This window comes from Macrosteles quadrilineatus, unplaced genomic scaffold (genome assembly GCF_028750875.1).
Source record: "Macrosteles quadrilineatus isolate MER2022 unplaced genomic scaffold, UCM_ALF_1.0 Scaffold_1__1_contigs__length_201487025, whole genome shotgun sequence".
NCBI classification, from domain to species: Eukaryota; Metazoa; Arthropoda; class Insecta; order Hemiptera; family Cicadellidae; genus Macrosteles; species Macrosteles quadrilineatus.
In genome coordinates this window covers 98,566,376-98,582,740 of record NW_026542594.1, presented here as the reverse complement: position 1 = coordinate 98,582,740, position 16,365 = coordinate 98,566,376, and the positions used below count along the sequence as shown (strand labels likewise).

The 16,365-nt window shown below is 35.8% G+C and overlaps 1 protein-coding gene across 2 annotated transcripts in view; it reads left to right on the top strand.

Annotated features, from left to right (window-relative positions):
* The window catches only part of LOC128994176 (E3 ubiquitin-protein ligase TRIM37-like), a 154,782-nt gene extending 138,672 nt beyond the window's left edge, over positions 1 to 16,110 (top strand). For both annotated transcript variants that reach the window (XM_054418650.1, XM_054418575.1), the window contains exons 18-20: positions 10,660 to 10,796; positions 12,263 to 12,332; positions 15,614 to 16,110. In XM_054418650.1, the coding sequence (XP_054274625.1) occupies positions 10,660 to 10,796; positions 12,263 to 12,332; positions 15,614 to 15,647 (241 nt within the window). In that variant the 3' untranslated portion in view covers positions 15,648 to 16,110. The remainder of the gene's footprint in view (positions 1 to 10,659; positions 10,797 to 12,262; positions 12,333 to 15,613) is intronic.
* The last annotated feature ends 255 nt before the right edge of the window (positions 16,111 to 16,365 follow it).

Sequence of the window (16,365 nt, the reverse complement as noted above, 5' to 3'; positions counted from 1 at the left end):
TGTCTGTATCACTGTACAACCCCGAGTTTTTACTAAGACAAAAAGCTGTCTGTATCACTGTGCAACCCCGAGTGTTTACCAACACAAAGCTGTCTGTATCACTGTACAACCCCGAATGTTTTTACTACCACAAAGCTGTCTGTATCACTGTACAACCCCGATTTGTTTACTAAACACAAAGCTGTCTGTATCACTGTACAACCCCGATTTGTTTACTAGCACAAAGCTGTCTGTATCCCTCTACAACCCCGATTTTTAACACAAAAAGCTGTCTGTATCACTGTACAACACCGATTTTTTTACTAACACAAAGCTGTCTGTATCACTCTACAACCCCGAATATTTTTACTAGCACAAAGCTGTCTGTATCACTGTACAACCCCGATTTGTTTACTACACACAAAGCTGTCTGTATCACTGTACAACACCGATTTTTTACTAGCATAAAGCTGTCTGTATCACTGTACAACCCCGATTTTTTACTAACACAAAAAGCTGTCTGTATCACTGTACAACCCCGATTTTTTACCAACACAAAGCTGTCTGTATCAGTGTACAACACCGATTTTTTACTAAGACAAAAAGCTGTCTGTATCACTGTGCAACCCCGAGTTTTTGCCAACACAAAGCTGTCTGTATCACTGTACAACACCGATTTGATTACTAACACAAAGCTGTCTGTATCACTCTACAGCACAAAGCTGTCTGTATCACTGTACAACCCCGATTTGTTTACTAAATACAAAGCTGTCTAGTGTCTGTATCACTGTACAACACCGATTTTTTAATAACACAAAGCTGTCTGTATCACTGTACAACCCCGATTTTTTACCAACACAAAGCTGTCTGTATCACTGTGCAACCCCGAGTTTTTACCAACACAAAGCTGTCTGTATCACTGTACAACCCCGATTTGTTTACTAACACAAAGCTGTCTGTATCACTGTACAACCCCGAATGTTTTTACTACCACAAAGCTGTCTGTATCACTGTACAACCCCGATTTGTGTACTAAACACAAAGCTGTCTGTATCACTGTACAACCCCGATTTGTTTACTAAACACAAAGCTGTCTGTATCACTGTACAACCCCGATTTTTAACACAAAAAGCTGTCTGTATCACTGTACAACACCGATTTTTTTACTAACACAAAGCTGTCTGTATCACTCTACAACCCCGAATATTTTTACTAGCACAAAGCTGTCTGTATCACTGTACAACCCCGATTTGTTTACTACATACAAAACTGTATATATCACTCTACAACCTCGATTTTTTACCAACACAAATCTGTCTGTATCACTATACAACCCCGATGTTTTCCAGATTTTTTTACTAACACAAAGCTGTCTGTATCCATGTACAAGACCGTTTTTTCCCCGAGAGTTTGTCTCTTGATGCAAACAACTTATATGGCAAGGCCATGTCTCGATGTTTGTATCTAGATGCAAATAACTTGTATGGCAAGGCCATGTCTCAGTGTTTGCCTCTTGATGCAAATCTTACTATTATTATAAATCTGAAAGTTAGTGAGTTTGTGTGTGTGTTTGTGTGTGTTGCTCAATCACGCATAAACTAATGGACGGATTGGGCTGAAATTTGGCATGATGATAGCTCACATTCCCGATTAACATTAAAGCATATTATTATCCCAAAAATCCTTTTGGGCTCCGCCCCAGTGGCTCTGTAGTTCCCCATGTTAACCTTATAGTTTTTCATATTTAAAAGAAATTAATGAATCTTAACAGCTGTTTCAATTAATTAAACAAGTTGGTTCTGTTCTATGATGTTCAATAGCATAAAAGTTACAAGGATTACCAACAGGGTGCAGCACTATTATTTTTTTTTTAATTTATGACAACAGCTAATTTCCAACCAAAAGGTGAGTGAGCGTAGCGAACGAACTTCAACCAGGACATGAATGAGCCATGCGAATACTCATGAAGTTAAACGGGGCAAAGCCCGCGGGTACAGCTAGTAACTTATATGGCAAGGCCATGTCTCAGCGTTTGTCTCTTGATGCAAATAACTTATATGGCAAGGCCATGTCTCAGTGTTTGTCTTTTGATGCAAATAACTTATATGGCAAGGCCATGACTCAGTATTTGTCTCTTGATGCAAATAACTTGTATGGCAAGGTTATGACTCAGTGTTTGTCTTTTGATGCAAATAACTTATATGGCAAGGTCATGTCTTAGTGTTTGTCTCTTGGTGCAAATAACTTATATGGCAAGGCCATGTTTCAGTGTTTGTCTCTTGATACAAATAAATAACATATATGGCAATGGCATGTATCTTTCCGAACTGAATACGACCCGATTTTTCGGATATCTTCACACCTCTAGTTTTTAGTTTTGTACCTGGATGATAAGCTAACAGCCTATAATTTTGTCTCAAAAATATCCCGTTAGTATTTTAATCTCACCCGAAGCTACGTGATAAAAAATAATAAAAGTATGATTTAAATTGGCATTCTGTTAATTACGTTTTTTTTAACCCGCCCTTATGACAGTGTGTATCTGGATCCGGATCCGAAGATCCGGATCTGGTACCGACATTTTCTTGGATCCGCCTATCACTAATAAGTTTATATGCCGAGCTCTGTAGCGTTTGTGGCATTTCTTAGTGACATTAAAAGGTGATTTATTTTGTATGGCAAATCTCCTCCATCATTTTCCATTGCTTTTTACTGTTTCTTTACAGTCTGAACAAATCTCTCTACTTGTCCGTTGGTTGCAGGATTAATGGGGCAGAGAATTTATGTGTGACACAACATGCTTGTAGAAATTGGTTGAAAATGGATGATGTGTAGTTAGGGCTGTTGTCAGAGACTGACGTAAACAGGTAACCAAAGGTATAGAAGAGTTTCCTAAGCTGTCAAATACACCAATTAGATGATGTTGTTTTGGTTGGTATTACCTCAACCCACTTTGAATAGACGTCAACAATAACAAAAAAATTTTACTGACCATAAATTGGACCCGCAAAGTAGATGTGCATTCGTTGCCAAGGTCCTGGTGGAACTAGGGATAGACATCTACTTTTTCAGGATGATTCTGTTTAAAACAGCATGGACGACAAGATTTTGCTAGATCTTCTATGTTACAGTCAATGTGTTTCCAGTAACAAAAACTTCTTGCAAGATTTTTCATTTTTACAACTCCTAAGTGTCCTAAATGAAGTTCATTGAGTACTTTTTTTTGCAGTGTTTCAGGAATCACTACTCTGGAAGCATGTAAAATGCATCCATCATGAAGTGAATAGGAATACTCATTATTCTTTAAACCAATGTGTTTCAAATCAGTGCCATTTTAAAGTGCTTTTAAAATAGGTTGTAAGTTGTCCTTATCTTTTGCTGTTTCTTGTGCAATGTTCTCATGTGTTACAGGCATTGTTTCAATTTGGTTTATGAAAAAGGCTTCATGTTGATTGATTTGATTTGTCGGTGGATGTTCATTTGGAAAGCAAGACATGTAGTCGGCATTACTATGTAATTTTGTATTCCTATATTCAATAGTATAATCAAAGCCAGAGAGGAAGTGTGCATGATTAAAAAGCCGTGTGGGAGTCATAGTGGGCAAGGTTCTGTGTGGCTCGAAAATTGAAACAAGTGGCTTTTGATCTGTTGTGAGGATAAACTTTCTGCCATTAGAATACTTATAGAACTTCTTCAATCTCCAGTAAATTGCCAGTGCCTCTTGATCTATCTGACTGTACTTTTTCTCACTTGCGGTGAGAAATCGAGAAGCAAATGAAATGGGCTGTTCAGCTCCATCTTTGTATCGGTGAGAAAGAACTACTCCTTATCCGACTGGGGAAGCGTCCGTGGATAGCACTAAAGTTTGATCTGGATCAAAATGAGCAAGGTCCCGGTCACTAGCTACCTCATCTCAGCCTTAACCTTTTCAACACATTCATCACATTCTTTGGTCCAAACGAACTTTGTGTGTGCCCTTAATAGATTGTGTAGTGGATTCAAGATTGTGTTCAAGTTGGGGATCGATTTCTGGTAGTAATTAGCCAAACCCAGGATTATTCGTAGCTCTGACACATTTGACGGTTTTTGTGATTTTAAGATTGCTTCCACCTTGTCCTTGTTCTTGTGTAGACCATATTGTTCTATAGTATGTCCAAGGTAATTGATTTGAGTTTGAAAAAAACTTGCATTTGTCTTTATTTAGTTTGAGGTTGTGACTCCTGTTGACTATCAAAACACTCTACCCTTGTTAAGGCTTCAAATTCAGTTGAACCTTGGATAATAATGTCGTCAAAAAACTCTGAACGCCATCAATACCGGAAGTATTCTGTCCATAAACCTTTGCCATAGCGGAGCAGTTTTAATTCCGAACATGAGTTTATTTACCTTATACTGTCCTTTATGTGTACTGATTGTTTGAAGTAGCACACTTTCTTGGTCCATTGTCATGTGTAAATAAGCATTATTGATGTCTAGAGTACAAAAGTACTTACCCCTACTCTTTTTTACAAAAATGTCTTCAATACGTGGAATTGGGTATTTGATGGGTATCTTATCTTAATGTACTGTGTGTCTACAGACCAACTGTTTATACCAAAACTGCTTTTGGTGTGTTTTAGCGAATTTCCCTATAGGGAATAAGCTATTACCGTAGGTCTCATGGTAAGACTTAGTCCCGGGACCGACTTACTTTTTCATTTTGATGTCCCTAGAAGCTATAAACACCATCAGTTCAAATTCATATGTATATATATATTTATATATTAATATATCCCTCCAAGTGTCTCTAGTTTTGGTCTTAATGTTCGCCCATTTATTGCGCAATCGCAGGGTTTTATTAAAATGTATCTTAGAAACTTAAAAACAATGTAAAGTATACTGTTTTATATATCATTTTTTTTGGTTAATTATGGGCTTCAACAATTTTTGTGGGGTTTCTAAAAAACATTTCTAAAAAATTATAAAATAAATGACAAAAATGTATGTTTGCGCTCAATAAATTGTTATAATTTATAGGTCTACAAATATTTTAAAATAGCCACATTGTTCAGAATTTTATGAGGATTCCAACAATATAATAATATAAGGAAGTAGGTTTGCAAATAAATAAGTTATGGGCAAAAAACAGATTTCGGTACATAGCGTTTAGCTAAGAATGCATAGCCTAACTATAGCTTGGAATCTGGCTGATAATTTACATCAATATCACTACTTACTTCTTCAGGATCATCAACCAGCCCTTCAAAATCACTTAAATCTTCTTATAATGCACTACGTATATCACTAATTTTGATTTTTTACACTAAAACAATAATAAACGTAATAAAACACATCAGTCATCGGTGCGAGGTTACCAAGCTGTTTACAAATACGCACGTCAGCTGTCTGCTACAATAGTTTCGGAACTAAAATGAAAAGCGTATATGTTGATAACTTAACTTATATAAAGTAACACAGTTTTCATAAAACTAATTTAATATTGTACTGTAATATCATAAAAGTGTCTTCATCACAATTCAAGACAAAACAGAATCAAAACATAAATAAACAACAAAATCAATACAATTAAAGAACATATGTTATTTAACATATGAACATTACCAACATCTTCCTTTTTCCAAAATGTTTTTAAGTTCTTAAAAATTGTCTATTTCGAATGTAGTCTTTTCCTTCCACGCGCACAATGTACTTTCTCCTCCCTTCCTTTTGAACAACTTTACCCTCAAGCCATGTCGCATTCTTCAGTTGGGGTTGTTTCTTTAACCACACGCTTTGGCCAATCGATAATGGAGGCAGCTCTGTGGTTCCATGGTCATACTGACTTTTGTACTGTCTCTTTTTACGTTCCCATAGATTCTGAACATTTTGTGGAACTTGTGGCTTCAGTAAGCTCTTATTTATTGGCAGTTTGCTTTGTGTTCTTCGGTTCATGAGGAGTTGAGCGGGGCTAAAGCCAATTCCTTGTGATTTAACTCCTGTAATGGGTGTTCGAAACAAAAAGTCTGCGATGAACATTGTTCTTCCTGGTCTATATATTATATTGAAATCAAATCTTTGCAGTCTGAGAAGCATTCGCTGCAACCGCTTTGGGGCCGAATTCAATGGTTTTTTGAAGATGGTCTCTAATGGTTTATGATCAGTTTCAACTGTTATATAATGTTTTCCAAACAAGTACTGTTCAAATCGTTCAAGAGCATAAACTACTGCTAAGCATTCTTTTTCAATTTGTGCATATGACGATTCTGCCTTACTAAGAGTCCTGGAAATGTATGCCACTGGCTTACCATCTTGCATCAGGGAAGCTCCCAATCCAAATTGGCTAGCATCATACTGCACAGTTGCTGGCTTTTCTATGTCAAAGTATTTTAAGGTTGGAGATAATGTTACCAAATGGACTAGCTTTTTAAATGTTTCATCATGAGTTTTTTCCCATATCCACAAATTACTTTCCTTCAACAGTGATCGTAATGGTGCTGATACATCTGAGAGTTTAGGAACAAATTTTCCCAAATAATTCACGAATCCTAGAAATCTTTGCAGTTCTTCTTTGTTTTGTGGTGCTTTCATATTTCTTATTGTTGAAATCTTTTCGGGGTCAGGCTTCAATCCATCTGCACTGACTACATGACCCATATATTTAATTTCCTTCATACCAATCATACATTTTGATAAGTTAAACTTAACATTTTTCTCATGAGCCCTTTGAAGTAGTGATTTTAAATTATTGTTATGGTCCATGCGAGCTTCTTCTTCAGTATCTCCACTGCCAAACACAACAACATCATCTGCTATTACTATGACCCCTTCCAGATCTTCAAACTGTTCATTCACACGCCGCTGGAATTCTTCTGGAGCGGAACATATACCAAAAGGTAGCCTTAACCATCGGTATCTTCCATACGGTGTCCAAAATGTTGTTAATTTACTAGAATCTTCTGTCAATTTGACATGCCAAAATCCGTCTTTGAGATCTAGTTTGCTGAATATTTTGGCTTTACTCAACTGGGGAGCAATCTCTTCGATAGTCAGTGCTTGGTAGTTCGGGCGTTTTATTGCTTTATTGAGTTGATGAGGATCAATGCATATTCGTAATTTGTTTGGTTTCTTCACAACTACCATGGCACTAACCCAATCGGTAGGCTCTGTCACTTTTTTATCACTTGCAGATCTTCCAAACGTTTTATTTCATCTTGTATCTCTTTCTTTAGAGCCACAGGATATCGCCGTGGAGGAACGACAATCGGACGTAGGGTACTGATGTATCTAGCTTAAATTCACAGTGTCCTTCAAAACACCCTAAACCATTTCCAATATCTGGAAAAGAAGATAGCATTTTCTCTGAGACTTTACAACTTTGGATTTGATAGACCAATTCATCAAACGAAATCAAACCAAGGTTAATACAATCTTGAGCACCAAGTAGTGGATTGTGAGGTGTCTCGATGACCTCAAAAATCAATTTGTGTTTCTTATTTTTCCACTTAACATTCAACTGGACTTTTCCAAGGGAAAACTGAGATTCACCACCATAGAAAGTAAGTCTTGTACTGCTCTCCTTCAATCTTGGGATTCCCACTAACTTCTTTAGCGTCTCGTAGCCAATGACGTTGCATGATGATCCACTGTCTAGCTGGCATTTGATAAAAGGTTCACTGTCTTTCATGCAGAGTGGGAGATCAATGAATAAGCGTTTCTTCGGTATTTCTTCTTTGACATGGTATATGTCATCATCCGAGTTCGAACGATCTTCATATGCGGATGTGTCATCCTTGGGTCTACTAGCCGCTTCAACATGACAAACCTTGCGTATATTTTGCTTGCACACATTTGCAAAATGATTCTTTTGTTTACACTTACTACAGACTTTTCCATATGCAGCACAGTTCTTGGCACCCCAAATATGATTCTTGCCACAAAATTTGCAAGTCCGCATGTTAGTGTCTCTTTCAACTCTAAAACTATTGTCTTTATTCTCCTCTAAATCTTCTTCTGTGTTCCTAGAATTAATTTTCAATGCTAAGCTCTCCGAGTGCTCATCAGCAATACACAACTGTGTGGCTTTGTTTAAGCTCAAATCTGATTAAGTCAATAACCGTTTCCGTAACCGAACATTAGCAATCCCAGCGACCAAACGATCGCATATCAGCTGCTCCTCAATCTCCTTTTTTGAAAGATTAGCCAAGGCTTCAAAATCACATTTACCAACAAGTTCATGAAGTCGGTTAATGTAATCCTTGCAAGATTCTTGAGCATCTTGTTTGGCACTATTGAAATTGTATCGTTCTTAAGTAACATTCTTTGCTTCCTGAAAATATTCATCAAGTCTTAGGATAATTTCATCCACATCAGATGGTTCATTGCATAGCTTGTTTATTAATCTTACAGCCTTACCTCCTATTACTGAAAGGAATAGCGCAAGCCGAATCTTCTTATTCGACAAGTTTGTTGACTTTGAGCTGAAAGCTTCTGCCAAAGTAACATAATTCTTCCATTGGCATTTGAATAACTTCCAGTTTTCTGTTGCATCACGTTTTTCAGTAAAATCAAATGGTTCAGGAGGTTGTATATTATTCATATTCTCAAAGTTGCATACCTGACACCATGTTGATAACTTAACTTATATAAAGTAACACAGTTTTCATAAAACTAATTTAATATTGTACTGTAATATCATAAAAGTGTCTTCATCACAATTCAAGGCAAAACAGAATCAAAACATAAATAAACAACAAAATCAATACAATTAAAGAACATATGTTATTTAACATATGAACATTACCAACAGTATAGAAACAGACATCAGGAGAAAGCTCTGAATCTGCTGAAAAAAACGATACCTAACTCGATCCAGTTCAATCCGATTCAGTCATTCCCAGAACCGTCGCCGTAAACAGTGTTTGTGAGTCGCAAAAGCGACACATAACACTACAGCGGATGTGTTATGAGTCGCTTTTACAACACATAACACTGGGAGGGTTAAATATATATATATATATTTTTTTTTATATAGTTCTGTTCACTTTTTAGGGCTATTTTTTCAATTAATAAGGAAAATAATAAAAACCAGAGTACCCTGAAATTCATTTTTTATTTAAACTGATACGTATTTCGGCACTAAGGCCATGATCACAGTATGAGCTATATCAAAGTATGTAAACAAATAAAATAAATAAATAGTTAATAACATATGTTTTGAATTCATATTAAATTTTGATTAAATGGTTAGGTGTATTTTTTAACATGTGAATGTGCAAGATTCTTCCCTGATTTGTTTGATTTTTTCATGTATTGGATTTTGCTTTTGTTTTTGCATTACATTGATAATTTGGTCACCGTGTTCTTTTGAATGTAGGTATATTTGCAGCTCTTCTTTTATATCCATTTTTTCACCCTTTTTCTCATAATTTAGAATTTTGACACATTCTTCTAATTTACCATAATTATGATTATTTTCTAATATGTGTTCTGCATACATTGAGCGTTGCGATGTTTTATTGTTTGATTTTACGGCTTGGATATGTTCTTTGAATCTGCATGAAAATGCTCTTCCAGTCTGACCAATGTAGAATTTGGGACTATTTAGACATTTAATTTTGTATATTCCAGATTTGTTATATTTTTCAATTGTTTGTGGGTTCTTGTTTGATAGTTTATGAATTAAATTGAATGCGTTGTTCTAGATCTATAGCTAATTTTGAATTTAGATGCTTGAATTGTTTTTCTGATTGGTTTGTTTAATACCGAACTGTACGGAAGACAAATAAACTCCTTCTTCTCTTCTATGTCTAAATTTTGGGTTTTCTTATTTTTTATCTTCTTGATTAATTTGTCTATTAAACTATCCTTGTATCCATGTCTTGTAGCTATTTCTTTTATAATAGATTTTTCCAAATCGTAATCATCTTCATTTAAAGGTACTCTAAACATTCTGTGTACCATAGAGTTGAAGCTTCCCATTTTATGTTGCACCGGTGAATTTGAGTCAGCAGGAATAACAAGATCTGTTTGAGTGGCTTTTCTATAAATTTTAAAATAATGTTTGTCATTGTTTTTTCCAATTGTTAAGTCGATAAAATTTATTTCATCTTTTTGTATTTCCATTGTGAATTTTATGTTCTTAGATATTGTGTTTAAATAGGATAAAAGGTCAGTGCACGATTTTTCATTTCCTTTGAATAGACATAATATATCATCTACATATCTGTGCCAATATATTATGTTTTTTTATTATGAGGGTTATTTTTGTTCATTATCTTATTTGGTTCTAAGTCATTCAAATATATGTCAGCTAATAAGCCAGAAGGTGGTGATCCCTTCGCTAAACCATCACATTGTTTGTAAATTTTAGAATCATATTAAAAATAATTTTGATTAGTTACGTTTTTCGTTAATTTAATTATGTCATCAAACCATTGATTAAGTGATGAGTGAGTCAGTGAGTCAGTGAGGGCTTTGCCTTTTATATATTTAGATATACAGTCAAGAACCCGCAATTAATATTGAAATTAAAATCATGTTAGTCGGTATGAATAAAAACATTCTATTACCTAGAAGTATTGATATTTTATTTAAAAATCCATCAATAGCTTTATATTACAATAATACAAAATAGTTTCCTACAAAAACTAATTTTGTAGTTAGTTTATATCAACAAATGTACAGTACATTTTCTGTCAATAGGAACAGTGTGTTCATGAGGCCATCTCAGCTGGATGCCATGGGTGAGGGTGACAGAGCATCATCATCTTCACCCGTGCATCAGCCACCTCCGCCCTACAACCCAATGTGGGCCACACGCACCTTTCGCCCGCCTCTAGGTAAGACTAGACAATAACACAATGGAAGTTCTATGTCAAAAGCTACAATCAGAGTCCGGTTAGAGAACCGCAAACGATAAGACAAACTTGAAGGAATTATTAGGCTCAGATTGACCTTTGTAATTAGTCTGACACTCTTTTGTAAGTCATGCAACAGACATAACTGTTATTTTATAAGTTTTAGGCCGCGGCTCCACTTGCCGTAGATTGCCGCGCTGCAAATTGTAGCTGGTCAGTTGAAGAAATGGGAATGCAGCGATCAACGAAGGTGGCTCCACTAGCGACAGTCGGCAGCGCGCTACATTTTACGGCGCGCGGGAATGGAACTCGGACCATTTTCGCGCTACATTTTGCAGCCAACAGGTGGCTCCACTAGCTGTAGATTGTAGTGCCGTGCCAAGTCAGTGTACGTACAGCCGACAGGCAAACATGGACAAGACACACGCTACAATCAGTTTCGACTTTTTAGTGTCCTTAGTTTTTTTATTTTCGTGGATTGATTTGTAATCAATGGAGCCTGAACTGGACTGTGAAATTATTATATTAGAAATTATTAAATTATTACAACGGGAGTGTGGGAATCTTGTTTTATAGAGGTTGTGTAGGGGTTTGCTTCTTTATATTATAAAGTAATACAGTAGCGATTGGAGAAACAAAATGTGTGAAAACATGTTATAATTATTAGCCCTATAATAAAAAGCTCCTATTGGCTGTTTTAGATTATTATTAATAGGTACAACAAAAACTCACGAAACTCATTGATATTCACCTTATACATTGGTTACTTAGAAATATTACTTCTGAGGGTGAATGAGTGTAATAAAATTAAAATAGAATAGAAATAGAGATAAAATGACCATTAGTAATTCGACACACCAAGGATTATCAAAGCGACGGTTCACTGTATACAATTAACTAGTTAAAATTCAGTATACTAAAATTACTTTAATGTCACTGAAAGCCTTTCCTCTACTCCAATTGCTTCTCTTAGTTTGGTATCCTTCTTAAAATGTGTTGATACTGATTTAATTAAGTAATCAAATAAGTTTTGGGACATTTGATAATATTTTTTAAAAAAACTTGTCTGAATACTTTTGTAGTTTAGTATGCAATGTGTGGAACATCCCTTCGGACTTTCCGTTGCTTAATATTGGATGGATCCACCATTTTCCTGCAGTGATCGGCGTCGTCTTGATAAAGTACACTGATAACAACACTATGAATGTTAATTTGCAGCATAATCCAGGGCTACGTTTACCTCCGCGCTACACTAAACTGCTAGTGGAGCCACGGTGCATCTGAGGACGCTGCAGATTGTAGTTCGTACTCTGCTGCTAGTGGAGCCACCAACTGTAGCGTGTAGCACGCTACAATTTGCAGCGCGACAATTTACGGCAAGTGGAGCCGCAGCCTTACCAAACAAAGCAGATTTAGGTTTACTTTCCTGACATTATTGTTTTTTTCAGTTCATCCTGTTGGTTCACCTTGTGATCGACCTGAGAAAGATGAACAATCACACCAGCGTAAAGATGAAAGGTAAGTTGTTATTTAACATTTTTGCTTGTTCAAAAATAGTTTTGTTGGTACCAGTTTGGTTAAAATTATTTAACGTTTGAAAAATCATGTAAAAAAAAACACTAGTCGTTATACCTGTGCATTGCAATGGTAAGAGAACAAGGAAAAAAATACTGTAGTATACTTTAGATCTGCTGGATGAAATAGTTTCATATCCATAATTGAATAGAATCAGAACTTAATATTTTATCCCTTAGTTTGATAAACTCCTTTTCTTTTGATTCAGGTGGGGGGTTTAAATTCCCTAGGATAGGTATTAATACGGTATAGAAGTGGGGCTCATGCGTGCTAATAAATAAACACTATAGCAACTATATGATTTATTTTTCTGAATTTAATTAATTGTTGGTGATGGTGAGTTAATGTTTTTCAAAGGTTTATTGCATACATTTTCCATCACGATGGTAAAAAAAAACAATACATAACGTTTCGGGATCTGGAATCTTATCCCGTTCTTAGGTGAAAAAACTTAACTAACTCATTACAACTAACAATACACAAACGCCCAACCTAAGTTGGAATACATTACAAAGGGTAGTAGTAAAAAAATGCACTGTATAGCCACAACCACCTTTAACTACAGGCCGACTACAGGTTCGAAGTGGCAACACCGCATGGGATGGCTGGATGGCTACTGATACGCACTGAACGCTCGCACTCGCGCCGCGGAGGATTGGAGCAAGCACGCAAATTATATATTAATTTAGATGTTTTATATCTGACAACACTGATGTGTAGGAAAAGAAGTAAAGAATTATACAAGGCTTTCGTGTCAATACAAGAATATAATAAAATATTTATTAAAACCTTTAACAGTACATTGAACGTATAAGTATTAGGCCTATAATTGTAGTTTTCTTCCGTCTCTTCTACGTATTTACTCTATGATTTATTATCTGTCAAACACTTATAATTTAAATCCTATCTACAATGTTATTAAGTTACAGCTTCTATGTAAGCTATTGTTTTATTAAATTATTAGAATGATGACATTTACTATACAAAGTAAAAATTGACAAAAGCAATAAATAACATTATTTTATTCAAGAGAGGATTGATATTTTTCTATAGTTACAGTGGCTATTATTTTTGTCTTTTTTTACTTTCGTGTAGTTATTTAACAAAATATTGCTCATTCTCAAAATAATTTTTGACACTTTTTCCCTCAAATTTACTCCGCTTATACAAACAGTTTCAGCTATTTCTGAAATATCGATATCTGACATAAAAATTACTGTCACAAAAAACCAGCCAACACAGAAGAACAATTGCACGCTAATTATACATGTCTTTGCTAATTTTAGTTATTCGCTAATTCCACGTAATTCAATCTAGATGGTGGTCGCCACGCCGCTATTGGTTGATGAGCGCTAAGTTTAAAGATTCCGCTAGCCCCTCCTTCCCATTGTCTGTTGCAAGATTATGATCAATGTATTAGTTATTAACACTAATACCGAAACCCTACCTAGGCTCAGGCTGACGTTAACTGAAACCCCTGGTCTGTGAGACCCCATTTTCGAAATAATGGATCCTGATTAGAAACACACAAACCGAAACCCTCGGCCTGTGAGACCCCGCTTTAAAATACACTAACGCTGGGCTTCTGAGAGGGACATGTTATGAACAGATAACCTGTCAAGGTCATGGCACCCATGCAAAATGAACAAACAATATATCAATAGGTAGGGGAGGAAAAGGGGGGAAAGTATTGGGGGAATGGAATCTACCAAGTAAACAGTGTTGCCAACATGCGTTTTTGAAATTGTGTTAATGCTGGCGCAATAACACAATGAATGAAGTAATATTTTTATTTCCCATAATACTAAGGGTGTAAAAATGCAGTATATTTAAACCGCGACCACTAGTTCCGTACTAACGTAATGGTGAAACGGCCGGGAGTTAATGCTCGGTGCGACGTTGCCAATTCTCGCTGGCCGCGGCCTGAAGTTAAAGGAGGCAGTGGTATAGCAGTCAAGTCATGATACAACATGCAAATGATAACCAATCACAAAACACTACAGTCTATAAAGGTGTAGTTTGAACAGCTCACACAATGGAACACTAATCGCACAGTTCGCACTGACTCCACCAATGAGACTGAAGCATCATGGCCGAGACCAATCCAAAACATGGAAACAACCAGCAATGGCGTCCAGTCCCTGGAAAAGTAAAACCAACAAAATGGCGGAGTGATGTACGATGCAGCAAAAAGAGTGTTAATTCTGTTTATTCCTATCATGAGCTTTACTACGGGTTAACAATACGTGCAATTTTTTTTAGGAGAACTCGTGATTTCCCTTTTTATTGAACAACTAAGTTCCCTATTGTTTAGTTCCTTGTTCAGAATAGGTAGTCTGTTTACGAATGTCCCCGTTTCGGAAACCCTCAAAATAATTATTGATACTTGTCTCACAAACGACGATACTTTAACAGAACTAAACTCCCTGTCAAGGTCATAATGGAACTTTTGGAGTTGTGTACTCAGTGTAACTATTTCCAATTAGAGGGTAAATTGTACCGTCAAGATGAGGGTATGGCCATGGGGTCACTATTGTCGCCTATCTTTGCCAATATCTTTATGGAGGAGATTGAGCAAAAATCTTTGGCTTCAGCTCGGCTCAAACCGAAGATATGGTGGAGGTATGTCGATGACACTTTTGTGGTTTTCCCTCATGGAGATGATGAATTGAAGGAGTTTTTAGAGCACCTTAATAGCGTTTCATCTTCCATAAAATGGCCATGGAAGTGGAATCACAAAACAAACTCCCCTTTTTGGACGTGTGCGTAGAAAAGCATTTTAACAGTCTTAGAACATCTGTTTATAGAAAGAAGAGACACACACAGGACAGTATTTAAACGTTCAATCTAACCACCAAATTTCTGCCAAGGAGGGGGTTGCTTACTCTTTGTTTGACAGGGCTAAGAGCATTTGTTCCAATCAGGTAGTTTTTCCAATAAGTGGAAAAATAATTATCATGGTTGACAATTAGAATTTATAAATGAGTAAATAAAAATATAACCTAGTAACTTCAACTCGGTAGGCTACCGACATTTCACCATCGTTTCTCGGTTCTGGTTCTTTTCCCAAGAACCAGTGGAACCGACATTTAACATGAAGTACCGACCCATAACTACAAACAACATAATTTAGTATGACAAAAAAAAACAATTACAAATCACTGTCTTGCTACAATGATTTTTAGTAGTTTTTAGATCATTCATTTACATTTTTAATGTTTCAGTAAACCTGACGAGCGGAGATCTTCTTCCCCCTGAATGACTATGGATTTTTATTACTGTACTTAACATTCCAATTTGCTTTTTAGTCAATTTTTAAATTTTATTGTTTAATATACTCAAGTATTAGTTGATGATTTGAATCTCTCACTACTGCCAGTAATTTAATTGCTTTCTTCTTAATTTAAAGTGTTTGATTTACATTAAACATTTTTGTATGTGAATGGATGTTTTTGTTTTACGTTCAGTACAATGTTGGCGTTCTTTCAAATATTATGTGTATGAATGGACAATCACTTTAGTATGATACAAAAATTTAAATAATTATGTCTTGTCCAAGAGTTTTGCATTACCTTCATATTGAAAGTTAATTTTAAATCATCGACATTGTTTATAATTTTAAATCCAAATATGTGCCTAGTAGACTCTTGTGATAGGCAATCAGATATGATATAGTCTAGTAAATCCTGTAATCCAGGCATCTTATAGACCCAATATCATATACTTTATATGATAACGGGTGTCCCTGTAACATCCCTTTTCCAGCCTTCCTACTTTAATCAATTTTTATGATTGAAGTATAATTTTAAGTCTTATGATCTAGGGCACGTGCTAGATAATACTTGAATGGTAAATAAAAAGGTAATTTCGTTTAGGGGTTCCTCCCCCCTCTCTAGTTAAATTTATTTCTAGAGGCCATTTTTAAAAATCTAGGTATGCTGACAAACTTTCATAAAATAGTTTAAATGAGTTGTAG